Below are 20,897 nucleotides of genomic sequence, written 5' to 3'. Positions count from 1 at the left end.
GTGTAGGAGCCTTGGCACGAGAAGGAACGGCAAATCAAGGAAAGCTCTCCCTACGGACATCTGCAGAACTGGAAGTTACTGTCGGCAATCGTCAAGTGCGGCGACGACCTGCGACAGGAACTGATGGCCACGCAGCTATTGGAGGTAAGATTTTGTATATTGACTCAATGAGTACCTAGATTTAATCCCCCATACTCCCCATCCCCTCGCAGATGTTCCAGCTGATCTGGAAGGAGGAAAACGTAGATCTGTGGGTGCGCCCGTACAAGATCGTCTGCCTGTCGAACGATTCCGGACTGATCGAACCGATCCTGAACACCGTGTCGCTGCACCAGATCAAGAAGAACTCCAGCAAAAGCCTGAGCGACTACTTTGCCGACGAGTACGGCGGCGGCGGCGGCGATGATGATTCCTCGGACCGGTTCCGGACGGCGCAGCGCAATTTTATGCAGTCCTGTGCGGCGTACTGTTTGATTTCCTATCTGCTGCAGGTCAAGGATCGGTAAGTGCGCTGAGTGTTTCTTGAAGCGAGGCAGGTTTGCTAATGTAGGATTTGATTTCTTTCAAACAGCCACAACGGAAACATCCTGCTCCACTCCGATGGCCACTTGATTCACATCGACTTCGGGTTCATCCTCAGCATATCTCCCAAGAACTTAGGTAAGTTGAAAGCTTTGAAGGTCAAACTAGTTAACTGGAGACTAATTCACTTCAAATCCCACGCAGGTTTCGAGCAATCGCCCTTCAAGCTGACGCCGGAGTTCGTGGACGTGATGGGCGGTCCGTCGTCCGAGCTGTGGCTGGAGTTCAAGTATCTGCTATTGGAGGGTCTGAAAGCCGCGCGGAAGCACATGGATCGCATCATCAACATCGTGGAGATCATGAGGAGCAGTAAGTACCTTATTTTTGTGATCTATTGTTGTGAATGTGGATAAAGTCGGCTTAGTCAATATCGACGAATGCATATCTACTAAAGGTCTTCATCAGACGACCTTCACGATTTTGTCCGACGATCACTAGAGAATCTTGGAATAGCGCGGTAGCACCCAATCAAGAAGGTCTTGAAGTTTTTGGTTTAGCAAACATGTCATCCTCTTTGGAGCCACCATCCTGCAGTATCGAATAACGCACATTTGCAGTACATGGAAAATTGAGCGTTTTTTCTCCAATCTAAGCAACATTTGCACCTCTTTGATCGGCGCTTTTCAACCCAGAGCGGTAGCTATATGCCTTCATTGACTAACATGCTTCAGAAGCAAGTGGGAGCATGAGTAATCAAATGTATTACTGAGAGTGAGAAACAATGGTTCAGCAAAGTGGTGGCTCTCTGAACCTTTCTCTTCGCCGAAGTATACTTTACTGGCGCTGGTAACTGGTCGTATTGTTCATATTCATTCCGATTCAAACACTGCACATTCTGAAAAACCGGGAAACCTCAGGAAATTAATTTTCAAAGGGAAAAACCTGAAATACTTAGGATTTTTTTAATGCTCTGGGAAATTTTACTTTGATAAAAAATAGAACATTAATTTGTATGAATAACAAGCAGTATACTTTACTGCTTCTGGATCCACTCAGAAGTGAATTCCACAGAGTTTACTACATTGTTGATATGAATCTGGTAGTTGAAATTCATCTAGATATACCATTACAAGGATGGTTTCTAAAAATTTCATCAGGGATTTTCTCTGAACCTTCTTTAGAAATACCTCTTGGAATGCCTTCCAGGTTTTCTCGCAGTATTCCTTCCTTCCATGCCATTTTTCTTGGTATTTTTTTTTAATTCCTTCCGGAAATTCTTTCGGATCCCTACTGGCATTCTTCCAAGATTCGAATTCTTCCCTGGATTCTTCCGTGAGTATTTTTGCCGATTTCTGCTGAAGCTTTTAACGGCTTTTTTTTCAGAGATTTTTTCGGTGTTGCTCCAAGAGTCCCTTGTGGGATTTTCGAAAAGTTCTTCCTGCGTTTGCCCAAAGAAAATTTCTCAGGGTTTCTTACATGATTATTTCCGAGATCACCACAACAGTTTCGTTCATGATATTTTACAGGTGTTTTCACAGAAATTCTCCTAAAGTTTATCTCGGGATTCGTCTTGCAGATTTTTCGCGATTCCTTCCAGTATTTCTCATGAGATTTCTCCAGTAGATCTTCCCGGGATTTCTTCCAGAGTTGCTGAAGGAGTTATTTATGGGATTTCTACTAGAACTCCTGCAAGGATTTCTTAAGGAAGTTTTTCACGAATTTTCTGCGGGAGCTCTTGCCGGGATTTCATCCCAAGTTTCTCCTGCAATTTTTTCAAGATATTTCATCGAACTTTATTCAAAGTTTTGCCCTGGATTTCTACAGGAGTTTCAGCTGGAATGCTTCTTAAAAGTTATTACGGGATTTTTTTAAGTATCACATGAAATTTCTCTCGGAGTTCGTCCCGGAACTTCCTTTCGGCATTGGTTCTGGGATGTCTCTCAGATTTTTTTTTCTGGACTATCTCCTAAGATTTTTTGAGTGCCTTTTGGGATTTGTGATGGAGTTCTTCACGTGATTTCTTTCAGGGCCTTTTCTAGGCTTTTCCTCGTATTGTTCCCAGAGATTTTCTCGAAATACTTACCGAAAATCGTTCCTAAATTGTGAATGCTCATTTTTGGGAATTCTTTAATAGCTGCTCCAGGAGTTCTTGCAGAGATTTTTCTAGCAGTTTTTCTCAGAATTTCTCCTGGGATAACTTACTATATTCCGTGTAAGAAATTCTCGGAGAAATATCGGAAGAAATCCAGGTGAAATCTTGCGAGAAACCTCTTTAAGATCTATTGGAAAAACTCGAAAGGTAGTTTGAAATAAATCCTGAGAAAATATGTCCCAGAAAAAAAAACCCTAAAAACATCCAAGAAAAATCTTTTGAGAAACTTTGATCAAAGTCTCCCGACGATTACCATGCAAAACGTCGGAAAACTCTCTAGGAGAAATCCCTGGATGAACTTCGACAAGAACCTCGCAAAAATCCTGGGAGGAACTGTTGGTTAGTTATACCGGAAAACCACTTACAGAAATTCCTCAACTTTGTCTATGTTCTGGAACGATCTCCGGGAGTGATCCAGCGAGAAACCTCTGGAAAAAAAGTATCCCAGCAGAGTCCCTGTGAAAAACTTAAGCAGAAATTCTGAGAAAAATAATGGTAGACATCCCAAGATCAATTCTCAGAAATCCCTTTAAAGAACATCAGAAAATCTCTTTGGAAGTTGTTGTTTAGAATTTCCAAAATTATCAATCGGAATCACCAGTTTTACTCAAATTTGTTGAAATACTATAATAATTTACAGTCTTGCATTGGCTTTTTATCGAAACCGCAACGTAACTACATTACCAGTACATATAACAGACATTCAGGTCCAATTTCAAAACTGTGATAGCAATTTAACGGTCAGAGGTCAGATGGTCTGTGGAATCATGAATTGGACTTCCTGAATGTTTTTTTACTGATTTTTGTGACGTTTCTTATTAAAAGGAAATTTTCGATGGAATTGTCGAATCTTGCAATTAACCCAAAAGAAGTCTGAGAGAAATGTAGATACAGTCCGAAGCCGATATTTAAAACAAATTTTCGAAAAAGTTTATCAAAAAAAAGTACCTGTAGGGATTCTGCTATAAGGTGGGATTTCTTGGTTGGAGACTTGCGCATTTTACTTCCTCTAGTTTTTGAGAATATTTTTGTATAGTGTTTGAAAAGTATATAAATTTAAACTAAAATTTGGAGTTATTTTTTAATTATAAATTTTAAAAGTTGGAAAAAAAAACCTGGAAAACTCAGGGAATTTTATTTTGTCTTATAAGTAGACACCCTGAATTGCACGACCTCTTATCCAAGAATTCCTGATCTTCTAATCTGATATAATCAGCAACTCACTGTTACTGATCGGATGAACACTTTGAATTCAATTGGATCTACTTGTAATCATCAGAATATACTGGTGATGGAAGATGAACAAGATGGTGGCTCCTAAGAGGAAAACTTGCTTTCCAAGGGAATCAAGAGAACGGAAGGGTTATAGCAAGACCTATACAATTACTTAAAGACCTCCAATTGAAACTTTCACCTTAGAAACTCCAGGTTTCGACCAGAATCTCAAATTTATACACGAGTCTGAAGAGAGAGATAACCATTTATCAACTTCCAAATTCTTTTGTGTAGATGTCTTTAGACATATTAAGGATTTCAATTGTTGGAATCTTTTTTTGACTTTCGAGGCAAAATCATAGCCTTTCTGTTCCTGTTTACTGTTCTTGTCTACTTTTCAACAGTTTTTAGTTTTGCTTTTTGTGTCCCTCGGCATCGGTGCACGATCTTTTTTGTCTTCTTTTTCGTACTGTATTCTTCCTGGGTTTCCTTCCTTTCGTTGTTTTCTGAATCTCTCTGGCTTTTATTGGTTTCTACCTTCCAGTTTTATTCTGTTTTGACAACATTTTTCGAAATCGGAAAAAAATAACAGTCCCATATGTGTACCTTGTAAAACAAAACTGAACAATTTTATAGAAAACGTCATATTTTTCATAGTTATGTATTGAAGTGCAAAGAAATTTGTGACAGTTTCAAGATGTTCATTATGGCAATGTTCAAAGATTCACATGGAATAGAATTTTCAAACTTCAAATGCCTTTTTCTCAACTCCTACTTTTTACTAATGGGACTGAGTGGGGCAGTATTGTGGTGTGACAATGTTTGTCTACAGGGAGTTGCGGTGCAAAAGAAGCCATAGATAATTCTTAAAATTTTGAGTTTATCCTCGGTGTCAGAGTGGAGATGAAGCAACAATATCGGGGACCTGCATTCTTGTACGAACGAGATGGTGGCTTGATGGAGGAACACGTGGAGGCAATTAACAAAGAGCTGAGGCCTTCCTTTGTTTGTCCACACATCATCCACACTTGAACCAACAACGATAAGATTCGAACAATCCATGATTATCAAATGCAGCATTATTTGATGCCTTGTTCATTAGATTTGTGCCTCTTATGCTTGTATGTAAAACTGGAATAGATTTTATTGAGTTTTCTTCTTCTGTAAAGAATTCCTCCATAAGCTTTATCTGAGATTGCTTCAGAAATTCTTTTTCGGATTCGTTTAGAAGTTTCTTCTATCATGCCTTTAGCAAAAAAAAAAATCTATGGAATCTCTTGAATTTCTCCAGAACTACATCTAGGTTTTTCCAGTTATTTCACTTTGGGATTCATCCAAGAATGTTGTTGGAATTCGATGGGAAGTTTACAAACGAAGAGTTCTTGACCCCTAGAATACCTTCAGAGATTTCTACAGGAGTTCCTGCTGGCATTAACTCAGATATCTCTTTAAAAATTCCGTTTGAAGTTTCTCCGGGCATCAAATTTCATTCTGGACTTTAACCTTGAAATTCCTTCAAGAGTGGATTTTGATTAATCCAGATGTTCTCTCTTCGAGGGTTCTTTCCTACTGGAATGCAAGATTAGTTTTTGAAATCCTTTCTGAAATTACTGATCTTGCAGGGATTCCTTCTGGTGTACCACCCGAAATTTTTCCTGCGATTCTTTCAAATTTGTTTCTGGGATTTCATCAGGGGAGGAAATCCTTCTGGTAATCGTTCAAGCATTTCAACAAAAGTTTCGATCTTGAATTATGATAGAGCCTTTGCTGGGTTCTCTCCAAAAGCTTCTTTGGAATTTCTCCAAGATTTCTGTCTGTGTTTCCTCTAAAAAGTTCCTTTTTGGGAATCCTCCAGTAGTTTAGGCAGCATCCATTTATTACGTAACGCTAAAATCGTCATTTTTCGAACCCGTAACCCCGATAACGTAACGCTTTTTTGTATGAAAACTCGAAAATTTTTGTATGGGCCGTAACGCTTGGCCATACTCCCCCCCTCCCCCTAGAGCGTTACGTAATTTGTGGATGGCGCCATTCAGAAGCTCCTTTTGGGATTCCTCCTGAATTTACTTCTGCAAAACTGCTTAATTTCCTTATGCAAATCCACCAGGAGTTTTTTCTGGGAATTCTTCCGGTCTCCCTTCTGGAAATGCTTCAGGAGTACCTCCTGAAAATCCTCCAGAAGTTCTTCCCACTTAGCCTTTCTAGTGCTTCTTAAGGGAACCAAGGGAACGGAAGGGGTAATAACGTGCAAGATCCTCGGTTAAAAAGCCAAGCTTATAGTCCAATGAGTATTTTTCAAGCGAGAGTTGGAAAAGATAAGGAGGACTAGGTTAATGTCACTACACATTTGTAAATTATTGGGAATCTGTCGAATCAAGAGCTTGAAGCTTTTGTTTTTACCAGGGAAATTCAGCTTATTGGATAGATTTGGGTTAAAGGACCGGGTTTTTCCTAACAGACAATTATGTTTACGATTTATCATATCCTTGTCTACAGAAGCTTTCAAAATAAATGTTTTTCTGTAGATTTCTTTAGACATATTACTAGGAGGATTACTAGGTTTCTATTGTTGTTTTTGTGGATTTTTTTTGGCTTTTGAGATAAAACCAGAGCCTTTCCATTCCTGTCTACTGTCCATGTCCCCTCAACTATAATCGAGTCAAGTACAAGACACTGAAGACGACCTTACAGTTGAGGTCGAAATACGTATCTGTCGAAGGATGCAATATCTTAGTGGAATTAAAAGGAACAATACCCGATTTCCGTTTTACTTAGCTGCGTTTTGTATTTCTCAGAAATAAATTCCTCAAGCGATCCATCTCCCGGAACGTGATCTTAACAAAGAAGGATAATTTTCTTCCTTCCGTAAAGAATTCCTCCATAAGCTTTATCTGAGATTGTTTTTAGGAATTCCTTTTCGAATTCGTTTAGAAGTTTCTTCTGTGATGCCTTTAGGAAATGTTAAAGATTTTGTCTATATAATCTCTTGAATTTTTTCCAGAACTAATTCTAGGTTTCTCCAATCATTTCGCTCTGACATTCCTTCAAGAAAGTTTGTGGGATTCCTCAAGGGTTCGATGGGATGTTTTCAAAGAAAGAGTTTAGACCCCTTGAATACCTTCAGAGATTTCTATCTGCTGGTATCAACTCAGATATCATTTCAAAAATTCCGTTAGATTTTTTTCAGAATTTCTTACAGATACCTCCAGGAGTTCCTTCTAGCGTTTCTCCAAAAAAAAATTCTTTAGATTATTTCAAGGAAATTTTCTGGAAATCGTCCAAATGTTTCTCCAAATATAGGATTTTTTTTTCTGGGTATTCTCCCGGTCTCCTGCCAAGTGCTTCCAGGAGTACCTACTGAAAACCCTTCTCAAGAATTTTCTGAAAATCTTCCAGATGTTCTTTCTGGAAGACCTTCTGGTGTCTCTTCTGGAAAATGTTCAGAAGTTATTTCTGTGAATCTTCCAGAAGATCGTCCTGAAAATATTCCTTATAGAAATCTTTCAGGTTTTTTTTCTGGAAAACTTGCAGAAGTTCTTTCTTTATCCTAATGCTCCAAGAAATCCTTATGAGAATCTTCTAGGAGTTTTTTTTAGAAATGCTCTGGAAGTTCCTTCTAGGAATCCTAGTGTAGTTGTTGGAAAAATTCCTGTTGCGGAATACAAACGTAAAGTCTTACAGCTTATGAAGAAATCACATCTCACTATTATTCATTCCCATGCAATCTTTTTCTTTTTTTTTTTAACTTTATTATCGTGATTTTTAGCCCGGGGCTAGGTTATCTCGAGCAGGGATGCCATATATACAGATTTATCTGTAATATACAGACTTTTGAGCATCCGTACAGATTTTGTTTTATATGGAAAACAGATTTATAAGCTAGAGGAGCCATTTTATTTTTGTATGGGATACAGATTTTACTCCCAAATTTTGTATGAGATACAGATTTTTGAAAAGAGTGATACAGATTTTTCAAAAAATCATCTGGCATCCCTGATCTCGAGACCCATGGCTTTACTTCCCTTTCGAAAGAAGAACTCACATTTTGTGAGTTTGTCGGGACTATGATTCGATCCCAGGTCCTTTGCGTGATAGTCACATGCTTTTATCAACATACCAGGTCTGCATCACACCTATGCAAACAAATAACACCAATTATTGAAAATTGAACCAAACCGCATGAATTCATTGATATGTTAGTTGATTTCCAGTTAGTTCAAGCTTTGTGGAATGTTATTTTGTGCATTCACTTAGCTACTTAGCATACTTATGACCTAGATGAATCCCCAGATGGGATTCCTGAAGGAATCCCCAGCAGGACTTCTTGAAATCCGCATAGGGAATTCCTAGAGCAATCTCTAGTTGAAGTTTCTGAAGGCATCTCTACCATAAATTCCTGAGGGAATATAAGATGGCATTTTTTGGAGTAGCTAATCGATAGTAGGAATCTGCAAAAGGACATTTATGGAGGAATTCACATATGTACTGAGTTTCTTGACGATTCTTCAAAAATAATTTCTTGAGAAATTACAGATGGAGTTGCTGGAAGAATCCCCAGAAAGAACAGCAAAATAGCTAATGGCTCGATTATCCTACGTAATTTTTCTTTCCAAATCCCTAGATAAAGGGTCTTACCTGCAATGGTTTTATCTATCACACCTACCATTGATCTTTTATAGTTAACTACTTATGTTATACTTGAAAAATTTGTTAGTTAAATTTTGCCAAGGTATAAAAGAATGAAGTAAAATTATGCGTAGGATATGTCATCGTGGATAATTACTTCTAAAAAGTTCTAAGTCAAGCTACAAATTCTGAGAATCTGAGGGAAATTTTTTGATAACATTTCCAGTGTTGTCAAAAAACGGAATACAAAGTTGATTAAATCGGAGCCTGGCAAAAACGGAACATGCCTGTACTTAGGATACGGGTTTGGCCACAATAGATCTAAATACTGGTTGCAGTGGCTTACCAGAAATCCTGCAAATATTAATCTAAATCACTTGATGTTACTTAATTATATATAAGTAGTTGAGAGGTCGTGTAATATTCACATATGCTGACAAATATGAAGTAATGCATCAAGCACATGTTTCTACATCAGGTGGCATCTATCTCTGGTATAGGTCTGTTGCCAAATTAGCGTTATTTGATGTAATACCAGAGGATGGTGGCTCCAAAGAGGATGACGTGCTTGTGAAATCAAGCGACATGTAGGAGAGGTAATCAATAAACACCAGGTAGAGAACGTGACAATATGATCTACACATGATCGTCTGGCACGGAGTCCTGCTTACTGCCGTCGGAGAGTTGCGTCAATCTTCTCCTGTATCCGGTTAAGGATCACTTTGCAGAAGACTTTGAGAACGATACACAGTAACATTGGCAGAGGAAGTTCTCAGCTAATAACTGTGGAAGTACTTATAGAACAGGGAGAAGAAGAAAATCGTATAATATGCACTTATGCTTGCAAAGATGGAGTAGTGTGTCAAGCAGATGTTTCTACATTAGATGATGTCTGGTTTGCACGTTACAACCTCTCTAACGCTTGGTTTTGCAAGCACGTAATCCTCTTTGGAGCCACCAACCTCTAGTTCTTTCTTTCTTTCTTCTTGGCGTTACGTCCTCACTGGGACAAAGCCTGCTTCTCAGCTTAGTGTTCTATGAGCACTTCCACAGTTATTGACTGAGAGCTTCCTCTGCCAATGACCATTTTGCATGTGTATATCGTGTGGCAGGCACGAAGATACTCTATGCCCAAGGAAGTCAAGGAAATTTTCTTTACGAAAAGATCCTGGACCGACCGGGAATCGAACCCGTCACCCTCTAGTATTACATCCAATAACACTAACTTGGCAATAGGTCTTAAGACCTATTGCCAAGTTAGCGTTATTGGATGTAATACTAAAGGTTGGTGGCTCCAAAGAGGATTATGTACTTGCCAAACCAAGCATTGGAGAGGTTGTAACCTGCAAACCTCGTGCAAACCTGAAGCTCCAACTTCTGGCCCAATGAGTACTGTTCAAACAAATGTCAGAAAAGAAGGGGGATTTGGATAATGTCACTACTCTATTGTAAACCATTACGAATCAATAGAACTGAGAATGAAATAATATCTTCTTGACCTTTTCACCTTCACAGCGTTCTGTTGAAGATTACATGGTATTCACTATGAAATACTGAAATACTAAACAGTGTGAACCTTGAATGTGAATACTCTAAAAGCATGAGGAGAAATCTAGTATTGTGGCTCAAACGATTAAGGGAGGATTACAAAATAATTTACTTGATTTCAATAACATGAATATTTAGTTTACTATTTCGCATAAGAATTAATTAACAACTAGTCGAATTCATCCACAATCTACATATGTAAATCATCCATCAACTGTATGCATATTGCGATCGATTAACCGGAAAAATCTCTTCCCAAACCTCACAGGCTCGCAGTTGCCGTGCTTCAAGAACGGCTGCTCCGGTACGGTACGCAACCTGCGCAACCGGTTCCACATCAACCTAACGGAGCAGGAGCTGGAGCGGAAGGTCGAACAGCTGGTGCAGGACTCGCTCAACTCGTTCACGACCAAACTGTACGACAGCTACCAGTACTTCACCAATGGCATTTTGTGAGAGCGATTCTTCATGAAGATCTAAGCGTGCGGTGGCCCGGCGACGTAAGTAATGCGCTCTCAAATCATAGATGGCCATGATGGCCACATGGATGGATCACGTGGGAGATAATTATAAATGCAAAAAGTACAAAAACAAGTTTCTATTGATGTTTCCTTTGTTTTCGTTTTGTAACAAAAATATACACATTTATTACCAATCTAGAGGATAGTTGATGTAAGCGAGCGAGCGCGCGCGCGGAAGCATATGTTTACTGTATGATTCTATTGGTTCTGGATTGGGTTTGCGATTGGGAGGGAAGGCGCGCAAACGGAAACGCTGCTTGATGTATGTGTTTGTGTAAATTTCTGTGTAAACTTGGTGTAAATATAGCCTTTAAGGGGAAGTCAAAATTCGTAGCTTAGTCGAAACAGATGATGATAATGTATAGGGAACGAAACGGTGGTTTTTCTGTGAAAAACCATCTTATCTTCACACTATTTTAACAACTTGAAAACGTGCAAGTTTTTTTTTGTATAATACAAGGGAGGGACACAGCGGGAAAGAAATTAAATCAATGCAAACAAATCGACTTGGGTGGGTGCAAATGACACATTTAAAAATTTTAAGCTTAAGCGAGACTTTATTCCACGCGCGGTCGCAAAATAGTCGTATTTTTGTGCATATTGAAACAATCTAGGTGGATAACAGTGAAATTTTTTAAGTCTATTCCACTCTAAGGTATAAAGGAAAGAAATATGAGTAATTCTCGCTGAGACTAGCAAGTTATCATGTATGTAGTCTTTGAACTGTTGTACAATTGGTATTGAGCAAGAAAAAACTGCTAAAAAATAGTTGATTTCAATCAATTTGACGTTCAACGTTAAACGCAAAAAAAAAGGTTGGCAACATTATTTTATAGTAAATAAAATGTTGACAACATAGATTTATATGACTTCTATATAGCACATTATTAGCGGTATCCGTATTCATCATCGCACCAATAATCCTAACCTTGAAAATGTTTGACAATTCTTAGGTCATTCGACAAATCTCACACAAGCAAAATGAAGATAAAAAATACCTTCTTCTTTGCCGACAATGTTGCAGACCACTTCTTGCTTTTGTTAGATCTGTCAAATGACCTGCGAATACGCTCCTAAAGTCATACCTAGATCCTTGGCTTAAACCACAAACGATGGTCTAAGTATACATATTTACTCATTTTTTGGTGTTTTTATTAATTGTGGGTGAAACTATATATTTTTTAAAAATTTTTGATCTTCTGTCCCACCCCTAGTTTTAAACTCATGATTTGAGTGAATTTTTGCTACCGTGTACGTCAGACACGAACATTTCTGAATAAGGGAACGTTCAAAAATTACGTCCAACATTTGGGGGAGGGGGGGGGTCTAGAGAAGTGTGACAGTACGTGTATTAGGTATAGGAAAACAGCGTGACAGAGGGGGGAGGGGGGGTCTAAAAATCCCAAAAAATGATGGACGTAATATTTGAATCTTCCCTAACCAGTGCGAAAAATGTCGAATTCCATCACGTCAAGGACGACCAACAAATGTCAAACTTGAATACGGTTCTAAAACTGAAGACGAAATCTCGCTTTTATTGAATGATACGATCAAGCATGGTATTCTAATCGGTATTGTGCTTTAGTCAAACTCGAAAAACGAAGGAATAATGAGAAAATTCGAAACAAGTAAAGTGGTAAATAGCTCTAGTTTGACTTTTGAGGTCGATCTTGAAGTGATGGAAATAGTCATTTTCGCACTGGGGATTCAAAAATGTTCCTCTCTGACATACACGGTTGAAAACAATCACTCAAAGTATGTGTTATATGCTAGGGGCGGGACAGAATTAAAATTATATATTTTCATCCACGACCAATAAAACTGTCAACAAAGAGTAAATATGTACTCTTGGACTATATTTTGTGGATCAAAACAATAATCTAGATAGGACTTTAGGAGCCTATTGTTTACAATTTTACTTAGGTTCAAGTTTTTCATTATTCTTTCGTTTTTTGAGTTGCGGAAAAGTAGTGTTGCGATCACAATACCATGCTTGATCGTACTATTCAATAAAAACGAGATTTCGTCATTAATTTTAGGGCCCTATTGTGAAACATTTTCAAGGTTATGTTTGCTGGTGTAATGAAAAATACTACCGCAGTTAACGTCGGTCTTACTTTTCTCGCTTAAGACTCCTTCGTCATTTTCGAATCAATAAAAAAGGCCGGATTTAATAAAAATCGTTCTTCGGCTGCTAACTTCAACTGGTTTCCTTGGGCAGGGCTAGACACTGTACAAATGAAAGTAATCCGGAGGAATTCTAAGCAAGTCCGCAATTAAAATGTACTCTCCTGCCTAGTGTCTTGCCTCAAGTTGGTTGCAAAGCATTTACTAGAGCTGTATTTTGACCAACAACAATCGCTGCATGACATTGCTGTTTCGCAGTTTTTTACAGCGAAGTTAGCCCTTCTGAATCTGTCATTCATACACGCTAAAATAAATGTAAGTAAAATCGCGTCAATTTCTGCCGACATACAAATTTCCACAACATCTGACACAGGGGCAAGACAGATCTAACGAGAGAAAATCTGTCTTCGAAGTATTGTTTAAAATTCCTCACAGATTCTCAGATTTCCTCCCATTCATACCAAAGTGTGATCTGGCACCAATGTCAAACTGCAAAGTGTTGCGTGTGTTAAATGAAAATTGCTGTTTTGGGGATGTCTTACAGCAAATTTCGTCGACCATCGATAAAATGATTAATTCAGAATTTCTCAGAGTTGCTTTCGTTGGCTCAGTGCTCTACAGTGTCTTGCCCCTTTCCTGTCAGAAAATGTCTTTAACATCTTTCATCATCTTTTCTTTGACAGTAATCACAGAAATCGAAACGATGCTTTCTATTCAGCGTTACCACAGCGTTCGCTTAGTATATATAGTAGACGGCAACTAAATTCAAAATGGCTACTTTGCCTTGACAAGCAAGGGGTCCATCAATTTGAGCGGACCAAAATGGCTGCTTTTTCTTTGCTATTTTCTAGCAAATGACCACAAAAGTTCATTCGAGTACTGCTCAGGTAACGGTTTAGTTTCAGCAAAAAATTTCCATAGAAAAAAACACATATTTGTACTATTTTATGCTAAGGTTAGTCAACAGTCATTTCGATATATTTTATTTATGAAATTACGTCGTTCAGAAGTCAGAAAAACCCAGAGAATTTCGAGGAAATGTCATCTAATTATACTCATCATATGTGCTAGTGAGCGTTCGCGATTTATTAAATATTGATTATGAGGAGATCTAATCTTGTTCGCCTTCAGAGTACAGGAAATTCGAAGTTTTGCTATCAATGTGTAAGCTTGTTAAGTTGGCTGTTCTGATTTTTTTTTCCGGAGAAAACCATTCGTTGCCATGGTAACATTTTGACTGTTTACAGCACATAGCCAACTATACGTTAACCCTCTCAAATCAACGTCAACCATTCATATAAAATCAAACTATCCTATCCGTTTTTATTCCGCTGTTAGTTGCAATTTAATGTTTGCCTCGAGAGTGTAAATATACCAACGCGCAGCCATGCGATAGACGAAACATTCTTTTGGAACAACCCTCGAAGAGCTGGTTTTACCTTTATATTCCTACAAAAGTGGTATAAATATATTATAGTTAAATGCAATCACATTTCTATCGAAAATATACACTTTAGTCTAACTGCGTATAGCACTAAACCTTATACATACACAACGCTTCACCTTCCACTATTAGACCTTTTCGGTTTTACTCTGAGATAGCTGAAACCATAACTTAAACTTGAAGAAACTTACTATTCTACCTATTATGCAAACAAAGGAAATATACTCAACAAAAAAAAAGCGGAAGCGTAAGGTCACGCTCAATACGAATTAATCTTGAAGCAACAGAATACTCTTTGTCATTGAAAGGTGGAACTGTGACTTTTCCTAACACAGAGAAAGAGAGTTCACAACAACAGCCAGTGGAGCTCGTCGTTAGATCGCGTTTTCCACAAGCTAACTTTTTTTACTACAAACTGTATGAGAAACTCCTTTTACGCTGACACACACACACACACACACATGTTTCGTTTTTTGTTTATTAAACAAAATCAAAACTAAATAATAAGAAAACCGAACAAAGAACGCAGTGTGCGAGCGGCGAGGTGGTTTGTGGTGAAAACCGAGGACGCAAGAGTCTTAAAAATCGTAGATAGCTTTTTCATATATTGAATATTTAAATTAAAACCAAGAAGCAAAACTAAAAAAAAAAAACACAGGAAACGAAGCAGTGCGATCACCTCCTGAACAAAAAAGAGGGAGAAAACGGCAAAGCAAGGAAAATGAAGAGAACAAAAAAGCATGAAACTCATTAAACGAAAAAGTCCTATATTTATTAATTGTAACAGATAAAAAACCCTCAAAATTGGGGAACCTTTCGGAGAAGGAAACGACGAAAGAAACAAAACAGAAAAAAAACCGCTGTGGCAAATATTGAACCCCGGCGGCGAGAGTAGGAGGAAACTTTTTGCGCGATAATATTAAGATTATTGATTAGTTTCAGGTAATTGATAATGATTAATACTACAGCAAACATTTGGAAACTACCGTAAGCAAGTGCATAAAGAATAATAAATACTGATAATAATAGATGGGTGAGCTTTGATCTCGGGAGTAGAACGAAAGAACGCCCAGCTGGCAGACATCTACCTAGAGGATTTTTGAATAAATTCATCTAGAAATGCAATGGTAATTTCTACTAGCCATATTGAAAGCACAAATAATTCTGGCACAAGTTCTTTTGAACGTTTCTCATGGAACTTTTAAAATAAGACTCCAACAGATTCTATAGAAAATGGAGTCCTTGAATAATTCTGTTGTAAATCAGGTAATTTTTGTTAGTATGAAACTTCATTAAAACATAAGTTCGGATTTCTTTGTTCATGTTCATTTTTCGGACACTCTCAATCTTAACGAGTTTTATGTAGACATACCGAAAGGAAAATCATTAGAAGAAGTGGGAACGTGGAATCATGGAGAAGAAATTTTGGTAAACTCAATCAAATTTACTGTTAAATCAACTAAAATTTCCTATTAATTAGAGAGACGAACCAGCCAAGGGCTGAAAGTCTCTTTAATAAAGACAAATCAATCAATCAATCCTATTAATTTAGAGATAACAAAAACAAACATTCAATTCAACTATCTTATAGTTGTAACAACTATACCGTATAGTTGTGGCAACAATATTTTTTTATTGATTTGAATAGTAATATTATTGGTTCAACTATATTAATTTTTAAAAGAACTATATTTTTGTTGAAGATTTTGACAGCTTATTGCATTATTTAGTGATATCAACTATTTCGAATCGTGATTTTTAATATCCATTTAGTACGTTTGAACAAATAAATAGTTGCTTCAAATTGTTTTACTATCAAGAAGTTGTGTTTATTTTACTGTTTCACAAAAATACTGGAGTCGGATACTGGTACTGAGTCATCAATTTGGCTCTTGGTCGCCTTTCACTGGATGTTTTTTTAAATCCTTTTTCAATTCCTTCAATGGTTATGGAACCGGTGGTCGACCCTGAAAATTGATTTAAAGGATCAAAACTATAGTACATTATAATGTATTTAAGAACTTGAGTCAACGATAAATTACCTGAGGAATTCACCTGTTACTCGGTCCGCCGACAATGATGGCGTAATCTAGTTATTCAAGTTATCCAGAAAAAGCTGCTGAAATGCAGAACAAGTACATCAATTTTCATACTCTGACTAATAATTCTGTTTATACTTACAGAGAAATTGTATGATAATCTCATTTGAAATATTAAACCATTTTAAAAAATAAAACTTATCTTGCGATAAACTCTCTCTTACTATATTTTCATTAACAGATGCCATGTTTAAAAAAAAAAACAAGAAAATGTGCTTGGAATCGGCGTCGGCATTCAGATGATTGATTCAACTATACATCATTTATATTGGCAGACGGTTTATCGAATTGAATATTCATATAGTTGTATTTGTCTTTTCATAGTTATTTTATATATTTTGTTGATTCAATAATAATATATTGTTCATGAGACGGTAGAAGTATGCTTAAAATGGAAAAACATCACGTTCAAAACAACTATCAACTAAATAGCTCGAATAAATATCAGAAATATTATTTTAACTTGCCAAAAATCTTCTGCGTGAACACAAGCGAGCAAACTACTGTACGAAACAAAAATGTCAAATGAATGCCCTTGACCACGATAGTGTCTTCGGATGATGGTTCGGTTTTTGTTATTCCTGTCTTTCCCATAAAGACAACTGTTTTGACTATAAGTATGTGTCGTAATCGATTAATCACGCACGAATAAACTAATATTATACCAATAATAACCAAAGTTGGCTGAATTCATGCGTAAGGCTGGAATTAGATAAATTTCATCGTGTCAGACGACGTTGATTTGATCCACTTCTACAGTGTATCAAACAATTGTCCGTACAGCAATTTTTTGGTCAAAATAATTTTGCATTCAAATATTTATAACTTTTTTATACGTCAATCAAAAACGCTGAAACTTTGACCAATTATGAATCATATATTGAAGCTCCATTGGTAAAATTTTGAGCGAGATCGAATAAGTTTTCTGAAAGTTATAGAACTTTTAGTAAAACTTATAAGATTTTTGTACACATTTTTAAAACATTATATCTCAATATGTACTTGATCAAACTTTTTCAATCTTTTTTATGTTACAGCTAATACCTAAGGCTTTCATATGCAGCTTTGTTTGAGGTTTTATATTCACTACAAAAAATATGAAAAATCTGTATATGTTCAGAGTATTATTTGGAAATTGATCATATTTTGATCAATAAAAGTGCCAAGTGTTTTCAACTTTTTTAAACTCTCTTGATGTAATATTTTTATACAGGACCTACTAAGCTACATATGAAGAGTAGGTCCTATGTATTTTTCGTTCATTTAATGCACTTTTATTGGTGGAAAACATTTGGCAGATTATATGTGCAAAATATGGCAATTTTTTAAATATCGTCAACTACATAAGCACATTTTTCATATTTTTGGTAGTGAATATAAAACCTCAAACGTAGCTGCATATGAAAACCTTAGGTTTAAGATGTAACACAAAAAAAAAATGAAAAAGGTTTCATCAAATACATATTGAGATATAATGTTTAAAAAATGTGTTCAAAAATATTATAAGTTTTACTAAAAGTTCTATAACTTTCAGAAAACTTATTCGATCTCGCTCAAAATTTCACCAATGGAACATTAATATATGGTTCATGATTGGTCAAAATTTCAGCGTTTTTGATTGGCGTATAAAAAAGTTATAAACATTTCAATGAATAATCATTTTGACAAAAAAATCGCTGTACGGACAATTGTTTGATACACTGTATGTTTATTGATCTTCGTTCTACCGCTCGTGTTGTATGGGGCCGTCCATATACCACGTGGACAGCTTGGAGGGGGGAGGGGGTTAGCGAAAAGTCCACGCTTGTCCACGGAGAGGGGGGTGGGGGTTCGTCAAATGTCCACGTGGACAACATTAACATATAAATTAGGAAACAAGAATCAACAAACGCAACACATTATATCACATTATTGATGAAATTCTCTTCAACAGTTCTTTCATACATTTTATTTTATTATACAAAAAAATATGGTACTGATTCACAGACTAATTTGTTTTAAATTAACATAATGGAGTGTAGACCATGCAAATGTTGGTGTTTCAGTCAGAAAATTTTCTTTGAAGTTCTGTATGATTTTTTCTAAGCTTCATATGATTTTTTTAAGCTACTTCAAAGTTTCAAAATACATGTAGGGATTTGCAGGCTTATCTCAAAAACTTGTTTTTGAAGGTTTTTTTAAAATTTAAGATGTTTCTAATGGATATTGAAGTCTAAGCCTCACCAATACAATTTATAACTATAGTTGCTGTAAATTTTGGTTTTTGTAAGAATCTAAGAAATATAATCTTATCTCAACAAAAATCTAAGATTTAAAATTACCTTATCTCAACAAAACAATCAGACAATCATAGATTGAATAAATATTCTAAAAAATACCGTCTTCAACCAGAGGCTGTACAGACTAAACATTGAACAACACCCAATGAAGAATTTCCGTTTGACGAACAGTTTTAATCAACTGGAGCAAGAATCGAACCCACACTCTCACAAACATTAAGCTGTATTAAAAACAATGTTGAAAACTTATAGGTACCTATTTTGTGTCACTTGTTTGTATTCTGTGTAAAGTTATAGAATATTTGTATTTTATAAAGTTTTCAATTATATTTAAGACATGATTTACGAAAAAAAAAAATTAAAAAAAAACTTTTCAAAATCACTTTTTCTATTTTTTTAGAAATGTGAAAAAAAAATTTCTGATGTCCACGTGGACAATGGGGGAGGGGGGTAGGGGTCAATGAAAAATCCACGCTTGTCCACGGGAAGGGGGGAGGGGGTCAAAAACCATGAATTTTCTGTCCACGTGGTATATGGACGGCCCCTATGTAAGAGGTAGCGGTAGCGCACGAATGTAACAAAGCAAGCTGACACTCGACTGCGGTAACGAAACGAAGATAGTGAAAAGTGTCGAATGTTTACAAGCCTGAATGTCGACAAACAGACAAAGCTCTACAAAGTTGTAGAAGAACTTATTCGGAGCTTGATTTGGAGCAAGTTTGCGGAAGAAACCATTATTCTGTCTCTTATGGTTTCAGCAGACTTATGATTTTTTGATTGAAAGAATTATGTTAGGGTGATCCCTGAGATTGAGTTTTCTTACAATAACTATTATTAATTCATTCATTTCTCGTAAAAAATTTGTCCGAGCAATTTTAGAACTATTGACGACGCATATTTTTTTTTCCAAAGAACTCAATTTCTCATAGTTAAAAAGTTAGTTACTCTATTCTTCGAAAAAGTACTTTTTTAAGTCCAGGGTGTCCATCCATCCAAAAATCCGAGAAATTGTAAAATGCACCGGGAAAATTATTCATGGTACTTGTATTACATTGGTGATTGGTGATAATCAAGTCTCGATAGACTGATATCAACATTAACAGACTTTTAATAGACGGGCAGTCTGAAGAAAAATGTCTGGACTTCGAAATCAAAGATACATGCAGTAGCGTAGCAAGGGGGTACGATGGGTGCGGTCCGCACCGGGCCTCCGATTTCAGGGGGCCTCCAAGTCAAGTAAGGTTTCTAACACTAGTTTGAATAAAGTTCAACACTTCGTAGAACTGCTGATATCAGGTATCAGTAGGTGGGCTCCACAGGCACGTTCTCCTCCGTTTGGGAAATTTGTGCCATCGCCATGAACACGAGCCTATTCATCATTTACCTGGCGGAGAAGGGAAGGAAAAAGAATATGACAGGGGAAAGGACAGGTAAGGGAATAGGATCGTCATACACGCAAAAGCGTACCACAATGGGTTCACATAGCGTCCTGAAAAGGACACTGTAATAACGCATAAGCGTACCACAATGGAATCAACAGCGCCCTGAGAAGGGCACTGTGATAATTACCATAAAGCGTAAAGAGAGCCTACAGTTCTTTACCACAGAACGTCCTGAAGATTCAAGTTTCTGAAGTCAGTTTCACTTAATAAGTGTTTTCCGAGTACTCGGAAACGCAGTTGCGCAAAAACTGGACAGTTACATCTATATATATAAAAATGAGTTTGAAGTCCCTTTGAGGCAACAAAACTCACGAACGGCTGGACCGATCGGGATGACTCTTGCAGGGTTTGATTCGTATTCATGGTGGCTGTGTTTATATGTATAAAAATTACAAAAATCAATTAGAAAAGTAAGAAAATTGATAAATTGCTGATTTTTCATGAGCTGGGAAGGAAATCAACACGATCGATATGAAACCAATCTAGAGTGCGGTGATGTTATGAGCTCAACAGATGTCAAACCACCACAACTTGGCAAGACAAAGTTTGCCGGGACAGCTAGTATTAAATAAATGATACGAAGTTTCATAATCGGATTTACAGCTATCACATGCAAATGAATCAGCTGGCTGAATATTCGCCATGTGATAGCTGAGTCGGCAGTGGCCAGTCAATGATTTGACCAGCATGCTGCAATTCTGCTTTGACAGATTTGTTAGATACTTTGCCACCCGTAGAGAGGCCTCAGTACAATACAATTTTGTTTGACGACATGACTCCAAACTATTCTAATATTGTTTGTACTGAGTGGCAGCCCAGGTGTCAGTCTGAAGCTTTACCCAACACTTCGAAATCGGAATAGCTGCCTCAGGGCCAATGAAGTCATGTGATGCTCCAGTGCGAGCTAACTCATCAGCCAATT

At 37.0% G+C, this 20,897-nt stretch overlaps 1 protein-coding gene across 1 annotated transcript in view; it reads left to right on the top strand.

Moving 5' to 3' along the window:
- The window catches only part of LOC109409370 (uncharacterized), a 133,356-nt gene extending 122,638 nt beyond the window's left edge, over positions 1-10,718 (top strand). The window contains exons 7-11 of the mRNA XM_062854414.1: positions 7-144; positions 213-502; positions 572-660; positions 727-891; positions 10,332-10,718. Of these exons, the coding sequence (XP_062710398.1) occupies positions 7-144; positions 213-502; positions 572-660; positions 727-891; positions 10,332-10,519 (870 nt within the window). The 3' untranslated portion in view covers positions 10,520-10,718. The remainder of the gene's footprint in view (positions 1-6; positions 145-212; positions 503-571; positions 661-726; positions 892-10,331) is intronic.
- The last annotated feature ends 10,179 nt before the right edge of the window (positions 10,719-20,897 follow it).

Source organism: Aedes albopictus, chromosome 2 (assembly GCF_035046485.1).
Source record: "Aedes albopictus strain Foshan chromosome 2, AalbF5, whole genome shotgun sequence".
In the NCBI taxonomy this organism is placed as follows: domain Eukaryota; kingdom Metazoa; phylum Arthropoda; class Insecta; order Diptera; family Culicidae; genus Aedes; species Aedes albopictus.
The sequence above is the reverse complement of the archived record's forward strand: the minus strand, read 5'-3'. Positions and strand labels throughout refer to the sequence as shown.